The 26,386-nt window shown below is 33.6% G+C and overlaps 3 protein-coding genes across 5 annotated transcripts in view; 1 reads left to right on the top strand and 2 right to left on the bottom strand.

The window, feature by feature from the left end:
• LOC123705419 (neuronal calcium sensor 2) overlaps nucleotides 1-21,255 on the bottom strand; it is a 67,896-nt gene extending 46,641 nt beyond the window's left edge. The window contains exon 1 of the mRNA XM_045654178.1: nucleotides 21,043-21,255. The gene's annotated coding sequence lies outside the window, so the exon portion shown is untranslated. The remainder of the gene's footprint in view (nucleotides 1-21,042) is intronic.
• LOC123705418 (neurocalcin homolog) overlaps nucleotides 1-21,649 on the bottom strand; it is a 77,097-nt gene extending 55,448 nt beyond the window's left edge. For 2 of the 3 annotated variants that reach the window (XM_045654175.1, XM_045654174.1), the window contains exon 1: nucleotides 21,506-21,649. The gene's annotated coding sequence lies outside the window, so the exon portion shown is untranslated. Of the gene's footprint in view, nucleotides 1-21,501 lie in introns of all 3 variants that reach the window. The other variant, XM_045654176.1, reaches the window with a different exon arrangement.
• A 2,436-nt stretch (nucleotides 21,650-24,085) lies between these two features.
• LOC123705619 (activated Cdc42 kinase-like) overlaps nucleotides 24,086-26,386 on the top strand; it is a 39,718-nt gene continuing 37,417 nt past the window's right edge. The window contains exons 1-4 of the mRNA XM_045654504.1: nucleotides 24,086-24,258; nucleotides 24,356-24,434; nucleotides 24,652-24,829; nucleotides 24,923-25,102. Of these exons, the coding sequence (XP_045510460.1) occupies nucleotides 24,255-24,258; nucleotides 24,356-24,434; nucleotides 24,652-24,829; nucleotides 24,923-25,102 (441 nt within the window). The 5' untranslated portion in view covers nucleotides 24,086-24,254. The remainder of the gene's footprint in view (nucleotides 24,259-24,355; nucleotides 24,435-24,651; nucleotides 24,830-24,922; nucleotides 25,103-26,386) is intronic.

Genomic DNA, 26,386 nt, shown 5'->3' with positions numbered 1-26,386 from the left:
TACTCGGGTCGCCCGCGGGAAGATATCCGAAATGAATATCGGTTCCGAGGCCCCGCGCGGCCGACCGGTTTTTTTAAAAACCCAAGCGAGTATCCAGAACATCAGCAGTATCCAGCCATCGATACAGAAACCATGTCAATGTGAGTTGCACAGAATTATTTTATTGTGTTGCTTTCCTATATTATATTCCTATATTAATTTTAGAATAAACCTTCACGATTTTCCATCCTAGGAAATCCCGGGGTACCGAGGCTGTTAATACCCAACAGTCCTCGAGAAATAGTTTAGTTGATAGTATTAGAAGTATTGATAGTTTTAATATGTCGTTTGACACGGAAGAAATTTTTAAATGCTTAAGGGTGGTCCCAGATTTTGATGGTAACCCCCATGTATTAACAAAATTCATTAAAATATGCGACCAATTAGTTATTATAACCGTACATTATTACTATATAAAATTAGGGTTCAACATTTAAACGAAAAATTGGATAAGGCATCGTCCTTGTTAGAAGCTTTAAAACCAGTGTAAAACGTAGATTGATAAATGGTTTAGGTTCTATACAGAATTAGCGCAATTCCTAGACTCCTTAGACGATAATATTAATGATTTACTTTTAGTAATAAGAAATATAGAGGATAGTTTAGCTTTTATGCGTACATCGCGAGCGCACCATGTTATGTTAGGGATAGATATATTAAGTATTATATTAGTTACTTTACGTTCCTTTTACGATTCAGAACAAATTATTAATGTAGATCTCCGCGAATAATTCGCACTGGATCATACTTTAGTAAAAATAGGATAGTAATTATATTAAGATTCCCCATTATAACTCCTCACACTTTAATCGTACAAATCATATCATCATACCTCCCTATCCCTATATAGCAACCAATAAAGATATTTATGTGCACATAGAGGCTGAATGCCCGAAGTTCAATCGAAGAGCAATCGGTTTCTATCTGAAGTCGACCCTAAATCATCATACAAGAAGTTCACCCGACTGTATTGCAAAACTCATCACCACGCAAGAGATATCCAGCGACTGTGAATCCACCTGCCTAACATTAACTAAGCCAGCAATGGAGAAATTGGACGACAGTCACTACATCATTATTTTTCCTCATCTCACAAAGGTTAAATTATCCTGCAAGCGTAAGGAATAGCTTCATCTCCAAGGCAGTTTCATAGCAACGTTACCTACAAACTGCTCTCTACGTACTGACGACCTCACTATTACAAATATTAATAATGAAATTAAAGATACACCTACAAAAATTTTAATTGCACCAATCAGTAATATTCCGACGAGAACGCTAAAAAACCTTGGGACTGCACTCCATCTACCATACGACAATACCACTTTACATCTTTAGCTATTGAGCGCAGCGGCCACTTCAATGTTCCTGTGCTATCGTCGCTACAAATCAAAGAAAATGAATATTCAGAAAACACAGAAAACATCAGCCCCAGAAGTTGATCCTGCCGCAACATTTTCACTCAATGTCCTAAAATAGTTGCGGATCTGCGGGGGGAGGAGTTATGTGACAACCCTACGCTATATGTAATGTGAAGCGCTGACGGTGTGCTTTCGTTCGTGAGAACGTTTTATTCCTTTAAATTATAATATTAGAATAAAAATATATTGTGAAGCATCGTGCTCATAATAACACGTATAATGTAATTTTACTTTTTAATTAAAATCATTTAAGAAATATGATTCTTTTTATTAATTCACTGGAAAGTGAATTTAACTCACTATCATCCATATTCTAAACGCCTGTGTTGGAAAGATAACAAAGAGATATTCCTACAGTGCAAAGGAGTAGACTGGTCCGGGCGTTGGTGCTACCCGAGGTTTAAAGGAATTATATCTAACAATAAGAGAATAAATTTAACGTCGTCAAACAACAGATTTAAAATTTGTAAGATTCATATTAATACCTTGTTATAATACTCTATCCATAATACTCTATCCAATTTCAATTCAACGTCATTTCTCAGCCTTTTGAATAGTAAACATAGACTTCATCTAGCTTTGAGATGAGATCGATTAATAAGCTCCAGAGTACACAAAGGAAGACGTCTTGACGTTGTATTTACTGGGAAGTGTTTTTATTTTTCTTATGTAGCGCTAACAACAATAAAAATAACTGCGTTAAAAACAACCGACTTCAAAAACGGAAAAGTAAGAAATAAAAAAGATTTGATACCAATTTAATAAATACCAAAAGATCAAACCTATTTAATAAATAGCACATAAAAATAATATGTAGTAATTAATAATATCAAATCTTTTTTATTTCTTACTTTTCCGTTTTTGAAGTCGGTTGTTTTTAACGCAGTTATTTTTATTTAATACTTTTTAGTGTATTTTTCAACACGAATCAAACGAGCCCAAACTCGATAAAGTTGAGTCAATATATTACTGAGTTCCTATGGCCACCTTCCGATTCCATCATCAGATCAGCTCCATGTCATGATAATGTTTCATCGCTATCCAATTTACATTCGTATACAAAATTTCAGCTCAATCGGTTACCGGGAAGTGAATCAAAGTTACTTGCTACATTGAAATTAAGTCATCGAGTACAGACAAAAATGCTCATAAAATAAAAACTACTAGGCCTAGCCGAATAAAATTTTTATGGGACCAATTCGACACCATCCCGCATCGAACAAAAAAAGAATCACGTAAATCGGTTCAGAAACCTCGGAGTAATCGGTGTACATACATAAAAAAAAAAAAAAATATACCGGCCGAATTGATAACCTCCTCCTTTTTTTTGAAGTCGGTTAAAAAGATACGCTAGCACACGAAAGATGTACCTACCTAATAGATACGTAGACGAAGTTGCGGGCTTCAAGTTACATGTTTATTAATTTCATTTCTCAGAAATACGAGCCTCTTCGCAAGATTGGATGAGTTATTATTATTCCCTTTAGAGTGAATATTTTTATATGAACGCAATAGTATTGCAATTTTAATATGTAGGTACTTCCAAGTAAAATAATATTGAAAATATTTTGTTACCAGACTTATATTATTGCAAAATATCAAATAGGTCAACCTTTACACACATTATTCGCTGCATGCAACGAATCCTACGTGTATTAAATTCATATGTCATAGGTCATATCATTTGATTAGGTACTTCAAAATCTATTTTATGTAGATACGTAAGGCTGGTTTTCCTCTAGAGTTTGGTCAGCATTCAAGGCTTCATGGTATGGCATTATAAGCTTCGAATTCCTGAAGTGTGAAAATTCAAAAAAAATGGGAAACTTTACTGGCCGAAAAATTAACATACATAATATTATCTAATATCTATATACCTACGAATACGGTGTTCCTCTTTTTAAAAAATTAACGCGGACTGAAGAATGCCAAACTTGACCCATTTATAGTTTTAACAAGGGAAAAAATGTTAAATAGTAATATATTACACAAATGCATAATAGACTACAAGCCCGCATAGGAAAAAAATATGGGTCAAATGAACCACCAGGGGACATATCTAGAACGATAGAAGAGCATAAAATAAAATTAACTGCGTTAAAAACAACCGACTTCAAAAACGGAAAAGTAAAAAATAAAAAAGATTTGATATTATTAATTGCTACATATTATTTAGATGTGCTATTTATTAAATAGGTTTGATGTCGGTGCACGGGCTTAATACTAAGTGCTTAGTGTTTGGCACCGACTTCAAACCTATTTAATAAATAGCACATCTAAATAATATGTAGCAATTAATAATATCAAATCTTTTTTATTTTTTACTTTTCCGTTTTTGAAGTCGGTTGTTTTTAACGCAGTTAATTTTATTTAATACTTTTTAGTGTAATTTTCAACACGAATCAAACGAGCCCAAACTCGATAAAGTTGAGTCAATATATTACTGAGTTCCTATGGCCACCTTCCGATTCCATCATCAAATCAGCTCTATGTCATGATAATGTTTCATCGCTATCCAATTTACACACTTATACAAAATTTCAGCTCAATCGGTTACCGGGAAGTGAATCAAAGTTACTTGCTACATTCCAATTAAGTCATCGAGTACAGACAAAAATGCTCATAAAATAAAAACTACTGGGCCTAGCCGAATAAAATTTTTATGGGACCAATTCGACACCATCCTGCATCGAACAAAAAAAGAATCACGTAAATCGGTTCAGAAACCTCGGAGTAATCGGTGTACATACATAAAAAAAAAAAAAAAAAATATACCGGCCGAATTGATAACCTCCTCCTTTTTTTTGAAGTCGGTTAATAATAAGATTCATCACTATACCGTCACTTATAAGCTGTCCAACTGAGTGCAGATGAGAATTGAGAAGTACAGGTAGACTCGGTAAATTTTGGTCATTTGACCATGTACGGCATTCTTAACCATCGATAGATCCATTAAAAATAATAAGAAACCGCTCAGTGCCGTACAAAAATGGTGGTCCACAAAGTCGGAATTTTTATTTAGTTTCCGAGAGTTACCGGGGGTAAATTTGGTCATTTGACCATGTACGGCATCTGTGTCATACTATGCCTATACTGCTTTTAATCCATTATTCCGCAACGCCGTACAAAAATCATGGGGACAAGGGGAAAAAATCGAGAATTGTAATCCCCTCTCTTTCCCCACTCCAGGGGGTCATTTGACTAAGTACGGCTTCGGTTCCAAAACATTATCTAGCACTCAAAAGTACTATTAAAAGCAATGCCGTCAAAAATTCAATTCTCATCTGCACTCAGTTGGACAGCTTACAAGTGACGGCATAGTGATGAATCTTATTATTTTATGCTCTTCTATCGTTCTAGATATGTCCCCTGGTGGTTCATTTGACCCATATTTTTTTCCTATGCGGGCTTGTAGTCTAAAAAAATACCCTACAGTTAAAAAAGCTATACACACACTATCGAGCATTTGACACACATACGTGTCGATGGTCGAATTTCAACCACATTGTGGCTAGATAGATGCGGAAGGAGCACGGAAGGAGACGTGGGTTATGTCGGATTCTTACCGACTAAAACCCCACTGGGTTCCGTCGAGCCACTTGATGAGATGGGGCCGCGGGTATTGGTTCGAATTCTTCCGCGACACCATCGGCGGCATTTGGTCACCTGGCCAAGCACAAGCAAGAACAGCAAAGTTCTACCCTCCATTTGGCATGCGCGGAACTCAGTAGCTAGATACCTACTCTATAAGTAGTAGATACATATTAAAAGTAAATAACTACAGAACAAAAGTTTTTAAAAACGAGTTTAAAAATAATACATAAATACGGATAAACCTGCAGCTGCTCTCTACATTTGCTTTAAGCTAACCATAAAAATCTTCAGTCACTTAACGAATAACTTTTAAGGATTTATCTTGACCGAAGTTTTCTCGTGCCCAAGTTCAACTTTTACTATTTAGTGAAAATTTATTTATAATATCACTCCTATATTCGAGGAACATGTCAGTACCGTATGAATTTGTTAAGGTATATCAAATATGAATATTTGATCTCATATCCCATTCACAAAGAATAAAGAACACCCAGCAAAGTTTTTATTAAGAGACACACAGAAAGTCAACTTTCGGCAGACCTAGTAACTGGTAAGAATAGTTCATCGGAAATCTACGGTTGAAAAAATAAAGTTTAGAGAGTTAAATTCGTCGCTACCTAAATAAGTTTCGAAACTAAATAAGTTCCATAAACATATATTCAATTAAAATCCAATCAATTTCCACTAAAAATAATCCATTACTACTAGCGAGCCCTGATATCACTGCGGAAGCAGAATCATTTCGAAAATATTACATGCAAAGTGTAGCATCCATATTCTATTTGCATAAAGTTCAATAACTGCAACGTTAAATGTCAAATATTTTTCGGGAAACGATTGCATTTAACCCTCCAGGCGGCTGCCCTGTAAAAGTAGGAATATTAAAATAAAATATTGGTATTTTTATCACAAAAAGCATACGAGCTTTGTTTAAATATATAATGGGATAACTGGGCTGAGACTGAGACCAGCCAGTTAAGCACATCAGAAATAGAAAAGTAATTTTTAACGCTACGGCTTTTAACTATCTAAGTTCCTAAATACTTGTTACCTACTTAATTAATGGAAGCCACGCGACACTTGCGGAATTATTTATGTCGTTCTGCTTATTCCACTTCGATATCGAGGATATAAATAGGCCCATTTTAAATGGTAGAGCCAATACTATTCGTGAATTTTAGTATTGATTATCTACGTTTACGTATTTAGATTCATTCTGTAGTTGTAAATAGAAACTGCGGTTGGCAGAATTAAGATGACATTTACGGAGAAATAAATTAAATAGATCTGGGCATACAAAAATACCCGTTCTAAACAAATATTGCATGAATGACTATGTTATTATATTTACGTAACATGCAAAAGAGCAATTTGCACGTCGACCATATTCAAGTTGTTCCATTTTGCTATCAAATGGTTTATATGTCGACGCTAAAAATGGTTGTATGATACGTAGTTAAAATTTTAAAGATATTATTTTATTTATTTTAAACGACATTTCTTTAAGTTTTGAATTTATTATAACATCAACTGCTTTATACCGAATATATGACAAAATATCTTAATTTGGAGAAACTTGTTGAAGTATACCTTCCTACTTGCTTGCTTCGGTATTGAAGATGCATTTTTTTAGAAAATTATCTATTTCGAAGTTTATTTAAAAATTTATTGTTAAATGTAGATATTATCCATAGGTATTCCTAAATCACAAGCGAAGCCGGGATATTTATTAAAGTTCGAATGGAATTTTAGCATAGGTATTCGTTTTATCTCATTCACAAAAAATGGATAAGTAACTTTTACGTATACAAATTACATATTATCAAATTATGTCGTCAAAATATCATTTCAATTTCCATTTTGATTGAACGTATATGCAACATTGACGAGTGCGTAGTAAATTACCGTGGGAAACACACAAATAAATCAAAATTTAGGCTTGATGAAAGCGCAGCTTTGACTAATGAACTGCGATTCGTTTCTACTAGATATCAATATTGTTATAAAATTTTCCTCAATGTTGCTGTTTACTGTAAGGTATTGTAAAAATATATGATTTTATATTTTTGGACGCTCATGCAGCATGACAATTCACGAAATCGCATGTCATGCTGTATTAGGGCGACCATACACGGACCGCTTCAAGCAGTTGAGACAATTCACGAAATCGCATGTCGTGCTGTATTAGGGCGACCATATTCGGACTGCTTCAAGCAGTTGAGACCAACGGCTTCATGCCGCGACCGCGTGGTGAACTATAGACATTCAATCACTGCCGTGCTCGAGCAGTCACGACCGCTTCAACCCGTCAACTGCGCGGTTTGTAGGTACAGCTCGAGCAGTCAACGACTGACTGCTCGCTCCGTGTACGGCCGCTCTTATCGTCTAGGGACCACGCTATGACACTTCATTTAAATACAAATTTGGTTATTTATTATCGTATCCCCCTTGTTACACGGATACGATGTAGCCTTTAAATTGAACTTAATATTAGTATATCTTCTATAATATAAAAATGAATCCCAAAATGTGTTGGTAAGCGCATAACTTTAGAACAGCTGAACCGATTTCTTTAATATTTTTTTTATTATATTCCTTGAAGTACGAGGATGGTTCTTATGTAGAGAAAACGTGAATATGTACCACGGGCGAAGCCGGGGCGGACCGCTAGTCATCATATAAATTTTTCTCATCATAGAAATACCTACTAAATATGACTGACGCCTATAAAAAGCACAATAAGACAAGCAGAAAAAATATAAACTTCTTATTTTTATGATACTTTATTTTACATTTTCTTTGTAGGCTAGTTTGTAAATTACATCAATTATAATTTTATGAAGTTACTGCCAGAGTTCATTCACCTCCAAATCTGTTAAATATTGAAGAAACATTTATAATGCTAGCAAACTTCATCGCCATCTAGACGCAGAATTTAATACGTAGACACTAGACATAAATGCAACATCTACTGTATAAGAGAACAATAAACATAATGGAAGCCTGCGTGTATACAGGGATGAATTGTTATATGTACTCTTTTCCGATTTTAATATATGTGTACCTACTTATATACAACGTTCATTTGTTTTTAAGAATAAATACCTTTGCGAAACACGGCCACCAAAGTGCCGCAGGCCATAGGAACCCTATCGTACCTATATTTTAACGTTATGTCGCAAGGTAGTTAAATAATTCAAGCCAATTGCAATGCGCAAACTATAGCCATGTTTCTGCTGTTAAAAGTGAAAACAATACCTGCCGAGAACACCATATTCAACATTCGTCTGCACGAACATCAGAGCTGTCAATGGCATAAAAGCGCGGTACACAAAGGATTCAAGCACCAAAACTTATAGAACCGGTTTTTTCCAACCTGCCAATATCCGATTTTCTTGTCTAACACAAAGTTTTGTGCTGTACTTTCACACACACTTCAGGTCAAGCGTGACACAGGATTTTTGCTTTATTGTTCAGGTTTCTCAATAAGAGCGCTCGTACTTTAGAATAAAACGACCTGTTTAAGTGATATTGCCACAATTTTATAGCGATTGTGATTTCAGCCGAATAGCTGTCGTAACTCCTGTAAAAGTGGTGTCCAACTTTGGGCGACATTTTACCATAAACGTGTACATTTCCTGAAGAATGCAAGATAACAATATTGCCTTCGTCGTGTTCGAAATCATTTCAATATAATAATGCTAGGCAAGATTTATATAATAATCTGCGATAGCATAACTGTACTTTATTTTCAGTTCTAGAAATAAATGTCTTAATTCCCCGCATTTTCCCCACACTAACGCTCTTCCCTCATATTCCCCAATCGGGCTGAAAATCGCAGTTTGGGTAATTCCCCAATTCGCAAATCTTTGGCCGATCTCCCCATCTGTTAAGTTTAGTTCCACAATTATTGTCTGCGAGACATCTTTCGGTGTCTTTCGTGAAATGGACTGCTATTGCGACTATGGGCGACATCTTCAACTATTATATTAAAACTGTACCTTACTGCAGGTTGATTTACAAGAGATGGCGCTTTCAGGAGTTTATTAATTTTAATTCTAGTGCCATCTATTGGAAACTATGTACACTACAAGGAAATATACTGGAACAAAAAATATAATAATTTGGCTAAATTTGTATTTATAAACGCTAAATAAAAAGTTTGTAAGTATAATACGAAAAAGAACACTTACCATCTAATTAGAACCAGTTAAATATGTTTTATATTTTTGCGCTCTCTGCAATCAGTTTTTGACGCAGAATTCAGTAATGATTTTAGGGAATTTACGCAGATGTCGCTAGTCATAACCTATTCAGTATTCATACAATAATTTGCAATGCTGATAAAATTTCTAAGATTTTATACACATAACAACTACTTAAACTTTCTGATATAATTAATAAAGCCGCATGAAATGTATAATTACAGTACAATAGTCATTGCTCTTCAATAAATGCATTTTGTGTACACTTTCCTCAACCATTAGCCACAGGTTAGTTTTGGACGTAGCACCTAAAATCGTTACTAGGAAACAACCTTCAACGATCGTTCTTACACGAGTATGACCAACATAATATTGCTAGCGCATTTACACTTGCTGGTTCGCAGTTAAATTTGAACGCACAAGAGCCCTGTTTACAAAAATTGGGTTAAGGAGGTACTTTAGTGAATTTATACGAGCTTACCATCGAAAGCATAGAACTAAATAAATCTTGATATTTTTTGTGATTATTCAATAAAATCACACTACATACTTAATTATTTAGGTATTTTCATTTTAAATTGCAACTCAAAGATTTGCGCAGGGAAATGAAACATGGACATTAAGTATTTTTGTGTATCTGATTCACTTTAGGTCATCTTTAGTACCTAGTTAATTTCATGTCAATTACTTATAAAAAATTCAATTCAATTAGAAGTTACATCAATAGAATTACATTTGATTTTCTTACATAATAAATAGGTATGTGTGTATGTAGGTCGTTATGGAAATCTTTGGGGGAGGCCTATGGCCTAAATAGCTCTTTTTCACTTTATTTTTACGTTCCTACGTAGTAAAAATAAAGTGAAAAAGAGCAAAATTAACACACATTAAAATGTATTTCATATACCTAGGTAAAGACGACGACAAAAAAAAGACGGCTGTTTTTACGAAAAATATTGAATGTCTGTATCTACTATTACAGATTGTTATCTACTATATAAAAATAAGTCGGGTTTTCCTTCCTGACGCTATAACTCCAGAACGCACCAACCGATTTCCACGGTTTTGCATTCGTTGGAAAGGTCTTGGGCTCCGTGAGGTTTATATCAAAGAAAAGGTGTCTCTGGTGGCGAAACGGAGTTCGCCTGGTTTGCTAGTTCTAATGCATAAATATGTAAAATTTAGTACCTAACTATCAACGCATAAAAATTATACATTGTTAGAATTACTCCGATTACTGCGATTCTACACAGCTACCTAAATTGATGTAGGTAGTTGATAACAAAACGCAGCAAGTCAACCGCGAGTCAACGACTATTAGCAAAGTGAGGGTAGTTGGGTCAAACGTCGTAAAAACAACGTCCGAACTCCAGGCGCGATTCGTACGAATGTGCCAAAATTCAAAGGAAAGCGGCATTTTAAAGTATTCGACAGCTAAGCATGTTTTGACAGGAAATAGTGATACTCCAGTCAGTCAAGACAATCAATTCACAATAATTCCAAAAGTTTTCAAACTTCGGTCAAGTGAATGGTACATTAGGGCGACAATAAATCTCATTTTGCAACCTTGTCCGCAGTCCGGAACTGCAATTAAATTATTTTTTGCTGTATAGTCGTGAAAAAAATTCCAAAAGTTCTGCAACCTTAGGGAAGTTTTCGATATAATATTTCATATCACGTATTAAATTTGCAACCAATCTCAGTGTACTGGACACGTCCGCTGGCATCAAAATTCATAAACTATATGCATCGCGCGGCTTTTTTTTTTTGTGTGGTGTCTCCCAATGTTAGCAAGAAGATCTTGTACATTTTAACGCGGACGCGTGGGTGAACTGTAGGTTCACCCTGGACATCGCGCGGCGCGGTACGCCGTCCTTGGAGTCGGGGAGGCGTAGCGTCGTTCGGCCCGCGTGTGCCGCAAACGGTTCAAACGGCCAAATCCGACTTTCAACGCTACAGGTTACGGCGCTGGATCCACTGCGGGCAACGCAACGTGTGTTCGCGGTTCTACAGAACAACGTCAATGGATAAAACTGAAAAATTCAAATTTTTTTTCCACATATTTTTCCAGGATAAAAAGTATCATATTTTATGCCCAGGATAATAAAGTATAATTATACCAAGTTCCATCGAAATCGAACCGTTAGTTTTCACGTGATGTGAGCATATACAGACAGACAGACAACAATTTTTTTTAATCACATGTAAGTATTTGGGTTTGGTATCGATCCAGTAACACCCCCTGCTATTTATTTTTTCAATATTTTCAATGTACAGAATTGACCCTTCTACAGATTTATTATATGTAAGCAATAGATAATAATAAAATCGTTTTATGAAAACATTTCATCAAGTAACAAATAAGTTAAGGATACAATGATAAATGCACTCTGAATCGTGATCCGGTCTATTTATGCACAGACATGAATCACATGCGACAGCAACGGAAAACACCCTAATGGAAGCGTCGCATATTGTTTACAGTAAAGCTGATTTCTAGCGACGGGAAAGAAAATTGTTGAACGGACATAATATTCCATTCAACAACCAAAATAACGAGATCAGATCATTCGCCACCTTGCACCTGATTCTTCTTAATCGTTTTAGGATCGATTCAAGCATGGCATACACGGCCGATACTTGCCAAATGTATGATTTGAACTTTACAGTTGGCACCAATACGCGTCTGATGTTAGCTACATGAAAAATATACGGCGTCACGATGGAGTCACACGCTGTCTTTACTGACTGGCTGCAGGCCAGGTCACATCCGACATCATCGACGGGATTTACTTCGAGACATCCATAACTACGTTGGAAATGAATGGACCATGATAATACTGACACTGATCAATGGTGGTAGGCTCGAAAAGAGTAACATTATTTATACACAGTTATATTGTGACATTGTGATACAAATTGATTTCAAAATGGTATTATTGTTCAACACTACATGTTATTCCACTACACGAAATTATTTGAAATAATATTCCAAATAAGCTGCACCGATTGCAATTGAAATTATTTCAAGGTTATTTATTGAACATGAATTTGTAAGAAGTGTACAAAAATACAGAACAGTACCTACCTAATGGTCGATATCGACCATGCTCGGAAAAGAGACATATTCATAACTTAATTGAGTACGAATTTTCTATTAAAAAATGAATTCACTAGAGCGTTCATTAAAAGTGAACGTTCAAGTTTATATTCACCATAATTATAGTATACTTTATACTAGTGAATGTGTCGCAATTACTGACGTCGGTGCAACGTAATGACATAGACATTAGACGTGAGTAATAAAATATCAAGTAGTTAATTAAATATTCTAAATATGGATTACTGTTATTACCCACGCATTTCAAACAAAGCACTGTTTAAACTTTAAACAAACCAATAAAAATAGTGATGATTTTCAATGGTAAAGAAAAGGAGCTATAATAACACGAACTATAAATTCATTATGTTTATTATTTAAGACTATTTAACGTACTCTGACATTTTTTACAAAAAAAAGAAACGACCACAACGACAGTCATAACCAACCTCGTGGGAATATTAAAATTATTTACAAGGGGCCAATAATAATCAAGCTCATTTTTGTAGACTGGAAGAATATAAAAATCATGTGAATCATTATGAGAGGTGAGAACACTCATGATAATTTAGAGTCGGAGCGTATGACTGTGGCGGACAACACTGATGTCATACACGGGCGCGTGTGGAGTACGTACCACGGGTTTCATGACATCACATTTCAATTTATTTTTAGAGCTCGCTTGAGCCTTAAAATAATTTCCATGTAGTCGTCACTGAGCCAGACAATGCTCCTATTTCTAAACTATCTATTTACAATTTTCAACTCAACATCACCATTTCTTTTACATTTGAGCCGTATGTACGTTTAATTAAATTATCTTGAGAACCAAATGTTGGACTTAATATATTTTATTTTTAAGTTAAACAATACTTCGCCGATAGGTACTCATTATTCATACATCCTAAATATCCGATATTTAAAACCCATTATAGTTTTCTTTCAAGTAAACTTAATGATCATAAAAAGAACATTAGGTTTTAACAACGTAAACATTTTACAGCCACGCACTTTTATTTTACGTTATGAGTGATTATCTGAACGTTCCTAAAACTGTTATTATTTATGTAATAAAATTTGTATCATGTGAGGCCATTGTAAAGCGAAAGCAACGCATTTCAATCAATCGTTGGCGGGAAATACATACAGTGTAAAAATAAACAAAGATTGTTTACTAACGTACTACTGTACACTATCACTTACGAAATAATTCGTACATTTTAAAACGAATAATTCATATTAGTTTTCGACGTAGGCGACGCCCTTTATTTTTCATATTTCAACTAAAGTCTTTTAGGTCGTTACAATTTACAATGAACTGTTAACGTAATTTAGAAATAGATTCTGGGTTTTTAGAATCTCAGGCATCTATTGTCTATAATAAGAACACACAATAAAGCTACATCAGTATTTGAAGATATTCGAGAGAAATACTTGAATACAATTATATGAATGAATCTGATCCAAAATAATGAGCAATAACATTAATTAATCGAAAGCTCTACCTGCAATAATTATATTTAACAAGTTTGTTCTCAATAGTTATAACAAATAACATCAAAGGTCAATTTATATGCTACAATTGTCGTTGTTTGTGAAGTGAACGTTGTTTAATTTAGTTAAATTATATTTTAGTTATATAGGTGAAATATCGTTTAAGTTTATGGTAACGTATGAAAATCGCGAAAATTTTCAAAGAATTATTTCTTAAATCTATTTAATTTACTTTCTATAAACATTTTCTTCCTTCAATTCAATATAAAACAATTTGAAATGTTTTCAAAGTAAATTTATTTTAAGACATAGATTTATTTTAGTACGTAAGCCTTTCCGCAAGATATAAACTAGGTTTTCAGTTGGAGCATTTCTTGTGCTATCGATTTTATACAGTTCATACAATTGTATGGATACACATACAATTAAGAACTATCATTGCTTTGGTGAATAATATTTTTTTTAATATTATGATGATTAATATTGGTATATATAAGTAAATTATACATTTCATAACATGTTGTCTACATAACTAATTCTGTTTACTCTTAACGTTGCAAATAGTTATAGATTAATATTTTGATAATTATATTTAATTATAAACCCCAGATCAGGGACTGGACCCATTAAGTACCTAGTTATGAGGCCTATTGTATTCAATTACTGAATAACACTTATAATATTATGTTAAAGAAAGAAATTAATAGAAATGGAGGTAAACAAAAATTTTAACTTGACTTGGTGACTAACACTGTAAATTCAGTCAAGGTCAAAATATTATTTTACTTTTTGAATGAATATGCTGAATGTAAATAGATTTTTTAGAGCTTAACTAATGTTAATTGGAAGAGTTCTGGACACATACTAATAAGTGATAACTACTGATCAGTTCGTTTAAGTATTGCATCTTTTACAAAATCGAAGGCATCATCAGTACACAGGTACACAGAGTATCCCACTACCTATGTAATAAGGCTAATAAAACATCTACCTACAAAATTAATAATAGATTGACTTTGCCTTAATTTTCATCTTTTAAAATACATATATATTTAACATAATCTCAATGAGGGTACTCATTGAGATTATTTTAAATATATATTTTTAATTCGGAAAAAGTTTAAATGGGGTTTAAATTAAAATTTATTGATGAAATGGATGGAGAATGAGAAAAATGTTTACCTACAAATGAAAACGTACAAGTTTAGTGCACAATGTGTATGTAAAATGTAGTTAGAGTGCTACATTGAAGGAGCGGTTTCTTGGGAATATAGATATCTACGACGCAAAATTGATAGAAAAGGTTTCAACCTATTATTATACATAAATGGGCGTAAAATTGCTCCAAATACGTAACTATTGGTCACTAATTGGTTTACCATAAAACAATGAAGACAATTACTTTTAAGTTCTTAATATATTTATCTAGGTAAAAAAAAATTAAGTTACTAGATTTTTTTAACACTAGAGCTTTTAAGATGCTCCTCTTTTCCACGATAAAAAATGCAGTAACGTTGCGCGTTATAATCATTTCTTTTTGTTTGTTATATAAACGCCGAGATATTATTGCTTTTACAACAAAAAATAAAAAAATTGTGCATTGAATACAAAGCATTGCGGTTATTTCTTTTAACCACACTACTAATTAATCTTAAGAATAATGTTTTAATATCTGTATTCAATGCATATCGAATATATTCGTTTATGGGTATTTAACGTTATCAGATATGTCGAATCGTTACCAATAAGACTATATCAATAGATATGGGTAACTAAATAATATAAAACTGTTTTACCGACAAGCCCATGAATGCCATTAAGTATTCTGTGGTTTGAGATTCAAAATAATCCTCAAAATATTTTATGTAAAAACTAGTTTATTTAGATTTTTGGGAATTTTTAGGTCAAAAATATTTAGAAAATATATGCCTAGCCTGAAAATTATTAAAAGTATCTACGTATATTGCAATACACTAACTATAATGGCCAACATTCACTACACGCACTGCGAGCCGTACCCATCCTTGAACAAGTATCGCCGCACACGAGCCACCAGCGACAGCCACATGCGCTGCCAAGAGAAGTTTAAAGTGTGTAGCGTGTGGTGGCCACCAGTGTCAACCGTGTGCCGTGTGCGGCGAGTCCATATAAAATGTATGAAACGTACCTACAGGAAATATGCCGGTGGCAACGTTGTGTGGCCGGTGGCCGATGGCCTGTGAGCCCCAAATCCTTCATCGTCCACATGCTCTTGCGAGGCGCGCACCGAACCGACAACCATTTTCACGCAAATTTGTCTACTTACTTGTAGTCAGACGTCAGTCAGTAGTCAGTCAGTCGCTATAACAATTATACTTAATTATACATTATAGTAACAAATCCGACGGAAGGGTGCGGGAATTAATGCGGGTAGCCATTAAGGCGACTACACCACTTTTGGCCACTTTTGGCGGTAATCAAAAGTTCTCCTAATTTACCGAATGCAAAATAATGAAAAGTAATACCAAAAATACTACAAGTAATATACTAGCAAAGTACCGAGCTAGATTTTTTAAATTTGATCTGGTTAAGGAATAAAAAAATAAAATGTTCGGTGGCGCTAGTTTCGGTGGTGTAGGCCTCTTAAGCTAAAATCGCTTATTATACCGGTAACAGTTTTTTATTGATATTATGAGTTATGATTTAAAATGGTGGGCAAAATTGGAACCATTTACAAATGGTTTACATTAAACCAGTAGAATTTTAGACCAATACAATATTATGTCTCTTGAATAAGTCATAAATTTTAAATTTGCTTGCTAAATTTGAGTGAATACCCAAAGAATAATTTTAGTAAGTAGCTACAAATATTTTTATTTCATATCAAACTTTATCCTATATCAGTGAATATTCAGATGCACCTTAATTTATGCTTTAAGGGGAAGCTCCCTAAATTTTATGTGAATTTTCATACATATTCTGAAACAGGCACACATACAATCAAAATGGAACTTTAGTATATGATTAGTGTGTCTTTTTCTTTCGATCTACAATACAGTTACGTAATTGTAACATTTTCGCTCGATTCATTTTTGTTTAAGTAATAAGTGAGCTTTATGTATGTGGTGTGATGACCCCACAAAATGTTTTAAATTGGAAGGCGCAACTTTCACTGAAGTTACCGATTTGAAATCTAATCACACAGAGGCTGATTCAAGAATGTTCTGCCATATTGCAGAGATAATTATTATTCTAAGCCCTGACACCGATATTTTTGTATTAGGCCTTTATTTCTGGCATAAACTTGAAAATATACTCGCCATCTTTGAATGCTGCCCCCACTCCCCCATGCAACTATTTCACTGTACGAACTATTGAATCGTAAACAATGGACTATTGTTAATTATTTAAAATAATAATTTAAAAAATATATTCATGAGTTTTCAATCTATAGTGGTTTAAAGTTAACTCAAAAATGGAGCATTTTCGTAAATTTTCTAAAGAATCTTAGAGAAAGTGTAAGAAATGTTATAGTATGCTATATATTCGTGATCTACTCAATAAGCTCTTTCATTTGATACCCCACACGGCATGTTTTGGAAATTTTTATTTTTTTTTCTTTGTATGCCATATTTAATTAACGGGGTGGGGAGAGGGGGACCACAAAACTGGTTGGCAACATCTGTCTATAGGATGTCTGGGATCTATACAATTTATATCAGAAGTCAGATTTAGGTCCGCTATTTTTGCAAACGAAACTCCACTAAGAGTCTGGTCTAAGATCAATTATTACCTACTTTAGTTATAAACGAAATAAGAATTGAGACTTACTTTTCGAGCTCGAACGCGATCAAAGAGCGCACGCGATATTCAACTTTATTACGCCTGAATTAGCGTCTAGTACCGTAACCGGTCTCTCAGTGCCAGAAATGAGAAAGGGAGCCTCCTCTTAATCGAACATACACCGATGAATTTTAACATACACAAAGGATATACCTACAGTAAATCGTATATTTAGCGATTTACAATTTAAGTGAATGTTAAAAAATGACAGTGCTTGTTCGAAAAGCGGGAAAGTTTAACAAAAAACAAATGACGAATTATAATAATTTTAATAACTCCCAAGCCGTACTATCCAAGTAAAATAGACAGAATTCGGTTCTGGCACGTTTAGTGGTCAACCTAAAGGCGGATTCCCACGGCCTGATTTCTCACAGATCAGACCGTGCCAGGCCAGACCGACAGGCCATGGGAACCGGCGCATAAGATAAGACCCGTGGTGGCCTGATGACGCCCGTTCGATCCATCGGAAGTCGGTAAGTTCAAAGGCGCGGCGCGGCGCGATTCTGCCTGTCGCGGCCTGTATCCGCGCGTCTGCGTCGGTTATAATCGTTCATTTCATCGCATGCGCGTACACGTACTGATGGAGGGGACGAACGAGCTTGTTTTCGAGTTTTTAACTCTATACCAAAATGAACCAGCGCTATGGAATAGTTCATCACCTCAACACAAAAACAAAAATGATGTCCATGATTCGTGGTTACGAATAAAAATCAACTTAACACATGGAACTATCCCTATCGTGGAATTAAAAATTAAAAAATAAAATTTGATGTCTACCTACTCTGTATCACTTAACATGTTAGAATGACCGTCCACTGGCTTCACCAGGCCGACACATGCTGTGGGAACGTTCATTTCAGATCGCGACAGGCCTACACAGGCGGCGCAGTACCTGGGGCCTTAGACAAAGTAACAATTAAAAAAACGATAACGAAGTTAGAAAAGGAAAAATGTATGGGATTGACATTAGATAGACCACGTGATCTAACGCGGCGTATGTCAATCCCATACATTTTTGCCTTTTCTAACTTCGTTATCGTTTTTTAATTGTTACTTTGTCTACGGCCCCTGGCGCGGCCTGTCGCCTGGCGGTCTGTGAGGTAATCCGCTTAATAGTAATCTAGCCATTCCAAGTCTTAAAATATTCATTATTCGCTCGAATAATGAACATTACCAAATTGTTGTGTTGCATGATAAAAGTAAACAGTGAATTACCGATCTCGTCATGAAAAGGATCATTCACTAATTATCTTGGTAACCACCACTGTCCCAGAGTATCTTTACAAACACTACATTTCATACATTCACGGGATGGGTAACATACATACTATTTTATTCATTCAAAAAATGGGAACATTTTTATCACGAGTTCTCACAGAAGATGTCACTTTATTCCCTTGGCGTATAACTTTGTGTGTAGGTATGCGACAAGCAATGTCCTGAAAAGACTAGTTATTTCCTTTGGGTATATTCAACGAGTATCAAGTTTGGAGAATAATAAATTGTGCAGGAATTTTCGTCTTATGGAAACAGTGATACTACGGAGTACGGCGAACAAGCTAACAATATTACGTAAGAAAAACGTAGAAAAGTAGAAAGCATTTAACTTTTTAATTTGTCTGTCTATTAATTAAAAAGTTTATTTAAATGTTGATGAGACATTTAATGAATAGTTACTTAGTTGATTGCATTTCATTCTCTTATAGATTGCTTTCATTTATTTATAAGTCATTCAAAGTTGCTGTTCTGATATGTATATGTTAGACCCTGATATGGTCTCGTATGAGAAACTTTATATGGATATTTTGGTATAATATCTATGTTAGCATCTTAAGAATTTAACCAGTTCACGATTGCTCTATGCATTACGAAAATAACTATTAACTATCACCTGCCTAGGATACCATCGGAAACGGAAATCATGTCGTCGCGATTTCTGCGGATCTTGACTAATGATGTGTACATGTGTAGAGGAAAAGAACCTCAGTGCAAAACGAAGGTGTAGGAAGGTAAATTGCCTAAGCAATAGATATTGATTTGTATATGATGAATGCGATACGACGATACGACGTTTTAAATACATGAGCAAACATTTCAATTACTGCTTATTTGAGAATTTAGGGTTTGAATTCCTGTTTTCGAAAAATATTTTTTATAAAAAAAACATCATATCAAGTATAGTTTTACAATGTTTCTTTGTTCAAGAAATGTATTGTTTATCGAATTAGTATAACATTGTAATTACAGGAATGTAATGTAATTACTAATTGTTTATTAAAAAAATATATGTGTAATATCTAAACAATAAATTGAATTAAAATTTTAACAAACTGTCAAAATCATTTTCAAAGCATGGTTTCCTATTTATGATAAAAGATTGAAGGTTTTCCTAAATTATTTGAGATAATACATTGCCAAAGAAAACCAAAAAATCGCACTTGGCCAGTGACATTTTCTCTTCCTGTTCCAATTGGTTATGTTCCCTGTCCAAATACTACTATAATTTTTTAGTTTCAAAAATAATGGTATAATGGTAAATAGTGGTCTAAATAGAAAATCTTTAATATGTTATTTGGTAAATATTCCATACTTAATTTTGTAATAAAGTTTTTCAATTTGTGAATGCCTAGATTTAAGAAGTTTTTTTGTTGAAAAAAAAAACACACAATGTATTAGGTACAAAAAGTAAGTATGAAATAGCATTGATTATATATACCAATCACCATCAGGTTCATTGGTCGCAAATTATATTTAATTTTTGCAAAAACTTGCTTTAGTGTCAATATTTTTGCCTAATAACTATTTTTTATATCTAAAGAGAAATCTTAAATATTGAAACTGTTTTATTTATTTTAGAAACTATTAAATGAGATATTAAAAGACATTTTAATTTGATGATGATTAACACTATCTAAAAAAATTCTTATCTTAATCTTAATATAGTTATATAAATCTCGTGTCACAATGTTTGTCCTCAATGGACACCTAAACCACTTAACCGATTATAATAAAATTTGTACACCATGTGCAGTTCGATCCAACTTGAGAGCTATCTCTCAAGTTTTTATGAAAAAAAAACGTAAACATGTAGGTACCACGGGCAAAGCCGGGGCGAACCACTAGTCATATTATAAAAGAAGCTCAAAGAAAAGTCATAGTGCGTATGTAACAACAAAATGGTTAAACTATTAATTATTTAATGAAGACTGCAAACGAAATAGCATTACAAATCAGCATAATCGGTAGATTGGAGCTGGTAAGCTCCATTCATCAGCATGATTAAAAACACTTATGTACAAAAAAAAGACACTCTTACCTTATTAAGGTTTTACATATTTTAGAATAATAGATAAAATAAATGACTTACCCCAACACACAGCATGATGGTCGTGGAATGTAGAGAGCACACAAACAACAGTTCTCAGGTGACACAAATACAGGCTTAAGTCCTTAACTTAAATTCAGATTACAACTTTATACAAACATAACTGACACATAAATGTACAATGTGTTAAAAGTCTCATGATACAAATAGGTTACCTCCGAACTTACTTATAATTATTATATTAAATAAATATACAATGATATGGGAATCTACAACCAACTATTAATTATACATTAATTTATGTTGACAAAAGCTTTTAAAATAATTTTCTTTTACAAAAATAGAAGTCTTGACAAAACTAATATTATAAGAAGTCTGTTTTAAAGTTTACTTAATATTAGATATACCTATTTTTCTGTTAAATATTTAATGTTTACTAAAAATTTTAAATTACGAGGAAAACATAATCTTGCTTTGATTATAAGAATATAAGTTTTGTACCTACATAGCGACAATTCACAATTCACATTAACAGTTCTCTGTATCACTTTTACTTTTACAATGCGTCTTATTGAAAATGCATTTCATAAGTTTGTATTAAGAATCAGAATTGACAATTAAAGGTATCTCCAACTGCATTTTGTAGAAATCTACGCCATATTTGCAAATCTCAGGTGGTTGCCACATCTAAAATAAAAATAAAAATTCTCCTAACCTAAGTCACTCACACAGTCATTTACCAATTTTACAAAAATAATTAGATATTTTAAGAAAGTAGCGAATGGAATTTTTTTTTTTCTATCAAAGTACAAATCTGATTAAATATTCATTTTAGGAATCGAATGAATTCACAATGTCAAAAGGTCAAAAGAGTTAACAATAAAATCGATTCGAGTACAGCACTATGTACATATTTAGCTGCATATAGTTAAGAAATTAGGTTAAGAATATGATCGTTGTTTCTAATTTCTAGATATTTTTATAACACACTCATATCGTGATTTATTATCATAAGGTACTTGAACGAAATTTAATTAAATATAAACAAATTAAATTAAATTCATTTCATGCTTTACATTTTAGTCAAAGTTTAGTCGAACCAATCAAACTGTCAGAGCTGTCAGCCTACTAATGACTATGTTGTGACCACAGTATTGTGACCTTGGTTGTGACCAAGTTGTGACCATATCGTAGATTTCTCATTTCATGAAATGGTCGCATTTCATCGTGGCCAACATAGTTTGACCAGATCGTTAAATTATCAATGTTTCACGATTTTGTCATCCACGTTTGGCCAGATCGTATAAAATATAGTAAGTCAACAAAATGTTTAAAAAATTAGAATATTTTAAGAGCTTTTTATTGTTATTTAAATTAGTGCCGCGGCAGCGGCTGGCGAGTGCCAGAAGCGAATCGTTTTTTGTAATAGGAAACAGGTTAGGTTAGACTTTGATAAACGATGCACGAGCCGAGCGAGCATGCTGCGGCAGCGGCCGGCGAGTGCCAGAAGCGAATCGCTTTTTAGTAAAGAATCAATAATTAAAATATATATTATTATGGGATACATAAATATAGTTATAGGATTTAGACGTATTTTTTCTTGAATCTATATAATATGTATATATATATACTAATATTATAAAGAGGAAAGGTTGTATGTATGGTTTTTACGCATAAACTACTGAACCGATTACAATGAAATTTAGCACACATATACAGGGTGTCCCACTGCTGGTATACTAAGCTCAAAGGAAGTTATAGTTTTGCATACGCTGAGTGGTACGTAAAAAATACTTATAAAATTCCAGACGCAATATTTTTCAAATAGATGAATGCTTAAAACTCTATGCACTCTCAATATAACAAGCAACCCGCCCAACTTTGCCACCCGCACGTGAGCTATCGTTTCAGAAAGGTTTCAGATTATGTTTTCATAGACAAAATGCTCACATTAGAGAAGCGGTACATGCTGGCTGCGCGAAGCTAGAGAAGAAAACATGGATTTTCAGGAAAAATTTGGCAAAAATTTTTTGACGTATTTTTGTTGTTTGTATTTTTTACGTGATCAGTGTATGCAAAACTACAAGTGCCTTCGCGCTTAGTATACCAATAATGGGACATCCTGTAGAGGGTAACTTGAATTAACACATAGGATAGGTTTTATCCCGAAAATCCCACGGGAATGGGAACTATGCGGGTTTTCCTTTGAAAACGTGGGTGAAGCCGCAGGCGAAAATCTAGTATAAGATATCCGCAGTTTCCATAGTACCTTTTCGTCGTAAATTCTTTGCTATAGCATTTAATTACAATATGAAGAAAGTTATAAATTTCTTTATATTGTAATTAAATGAATTATGAAGTTTTTAACTGCGAATAATAAATTCATATCTTCACACATAAACACAGCGCTTACAGCGCCTCTACCATTAATTAATGAAGCTACTTCACAATATCATTAATTTATAATTTTGATCATTTCATGAAAAAAACACGCGTTTAGCTGCCCATATCGAGAAACAATCTGCTCAAACCACATCATGATGTGGCCAATAGACATTCAACGAAATGCATTTCATGAAATGCGACCATTTCATGAAATGATCAATAATTTGAATGAGCAAATCTATGATATAATTAGCCACGACAATTATATGAAGCTTTTTATTCAGCCTACTAAAGGTTATTGTGTTATTTAGTTATGAATATAATTTTTATTTCAGATTAAAATGATGGTAATATAAGATGGTAATCAACATAGTAGTAGAAGAAAAATTGACAACTTTAATTTGACGTTCAGCAAAACTATCGAGAAAGACGAATGCGGAAAATCGATATTAGTCGATAAGGAATATCGGTTATCCCACAGGGTTATCTAAATATTTAAAAAAAATTCTATGTTTTGTATTAATTGTAATAAATTACAGGAATTATTGAAGGATGTGTTACTAAAAAACATTAACATAGAATTTTTTTTTAAATAGAACTTTAAATTATATTTTTGTTTTTCATAAAGCTTATATAAAGGCATCTTTCGATTCCTGAACGTCAATCAGAGTGCATCCTTCCCTAGAAATCAATACACGTATCAAGCGGTGCGTAGTTTTCAGTTTTCAGATGTACCTACCTACTGTAAATAAAAAGATCAGTCGCTGTTTGCACTCGCGCTTCATCCGGTGTGTGTTAAAAAAATCACACTCTTTACCTACATGATGTATTGTGATAAATCATTGAAATAACTGAAGACTTTACGTGTTATGGGTTTGTGTGATTTAAGTTTCCGTTTTCACTATGTTTTGTTTTTTTATTTATTAATTTTGTTCAGGAATTTGCGTTTTGAGTTATTGATTATTTGTAGACAATATCATGGACGAATTCGAAGCCTTCAAAGAGTTTTTACTAGAATGTGAACTGCAACAATATTACGATTTATTCAGGTAAAGACTGTACCTACTTTGCTGGTGATGCGATTTTCAATATTGTATACAGGACGCGACCATGTTTGTAAAAGTTATGCTGCAATGCGAATACTGTTTAAATTTATATTAACGTGTTCTATGTATGTTATTGTGTGTGCTACACAATTTTCAAAGAATATGTAGGTACAATTCTTGTATTACGCTTTATTGTATTTGTGTCACAATATTTTTACAGAGATATATTAAAAATTACTAAAATATCACAACTTAAGTTTGTTGTGATTGAAGATTTGGCTCAGATTGGCTTATCAAAGCCTGAACAAAGAAGGTATAAAAAAATTTACAGCAAATATTTTCCAAACAACTATGTGGCTAAGATCAAAAAACTTCTAGGTACAAAAAAACAGGAAGCAGTAAGTAACACCATGCATTGTCAATTGAAAAATGTTTATAGAATTTAATTTATCCATCATGTTATAAGATCTCATCCTAATTTTTGTTTTTAGGTAAATCTTGCAAATATGGGGTTAAATTCGGATAATCAGCTTCCAGAATTTTCTGAGAGCAATGTTAAAACATCTCCTAAACATATAATAGCTATTGAAGACATCTCAATGAACAAAGAACTGGGCATGGGCCAGTTTGGTGTTGTGCAGCAAGGGACGTGGGCGACAGGAAATCAACGGGTAAGTACAGTAGGTTTTTTTAACAGGACAATATAATAATATATTATGTTTATAGAAATAGATTTAGGTCCATTTGGTATTGAACATCAAGGGATGTGGTCGGTAAAAAAATGACAAAAATGCTTTATTTATATTTAATTGTTAATTTATTATGTCATACAAGCAGTCTCAACAACATTGCATAGTTACAATAACCTTTCTTAAGGAAAGGCTAGAACTTTCTTTTCTTTTATTTCTTTATTCCGTTCTACAACTAAGCAACAGGTAGCCCACATGTAGCCTGTTGCTTGCTCTGCCAAAACACAGACATTAGTAATGGACAATGGACATCCAATAATTTTTATATGCAGAAGTACTTGCCAATACATATAGGCACAAAACTATAGTTTATACCTTACATCTGCAATGTCTCATGTCATCCCTCACAAAACAGAATTTGTTGTCTAATCAAAAAAATATAACTGTAATGGCATCTGTATATTAAACCTCAATTGTTAAGTACAGTACCAAGTCTATCCAAAGAGATGAAATATCTTGGGGTCTTCCTAGATGACAAACTTAATTGAAAATAACACCTTGACAAGAAGACTGAAAAAAAATTTGTATACCTATCTGGAAATGCCACAAATAAACACCTCTTCTAAAGAGACACTCGATCTTTAAAAATTGATTGCTATCTTAGAAGTGCCAAAGCTCTTAAATTAGTCAAAATTAGGCACTTTGGTTATGAAATATCATAAAATAATGTGTAAACATTTCATAACCAAAGTGCTTTATGCTTTAACAATGTGAAATACATATAGTCCCATTTATCTGATAATATTGTCTACATATTGTCCAGGATACAAAAGGTTATTAAATCTCTCTTAATGGAAACTTCCATTGCTTACTTAAGGATATGAACTTTATCCACAAACAACAAACAAATTATAAAGCTTGCAGCGATTGAAGTGCATCTCAAACAGTTTTAGTACAACACTAACTGTAATTGGAGCAATGCTCTATCTAGAATCTGGCACTATAAAAATATTCTGTTTCTACTTGCCACTAGAGGAACCCAGACAAAAAGGAAACCCCACTTCAAAAAGAATCATGTTCAATAATAAGTATAGCTGTCCAGACTTGTAATGAACAGTAGATGCTGATATGGTAGACAACAACACAAATCTAAATTAAACATTGGCTTGGGCATTGTTTTATAACACATTTTACTAAGATCTTCATCTTCTCTTCATCTAAGTTAATGGCTGACACCAATGAGCATTGAGTATACCTGGCAGAAAT

This window comes from Colias croceus, chromosome Z (assembly GCF_905220415.1).
Source record: "Colias croceus chromosome Z, ilColCroc2.1".
In the NCBI taxonomy this organism is placed as follows: domain Eukaryota; kingdom Metazoa; phylum Arthropoda; class Insecta; order Lepidoptera; family Pieridae; genus Colias; species Colias croceus.
The sequence above is the reverse complement of the archived record's forward strand: the minus strand, read 5'-3'. Positions and strand labels throughout refer to the sequence as shown.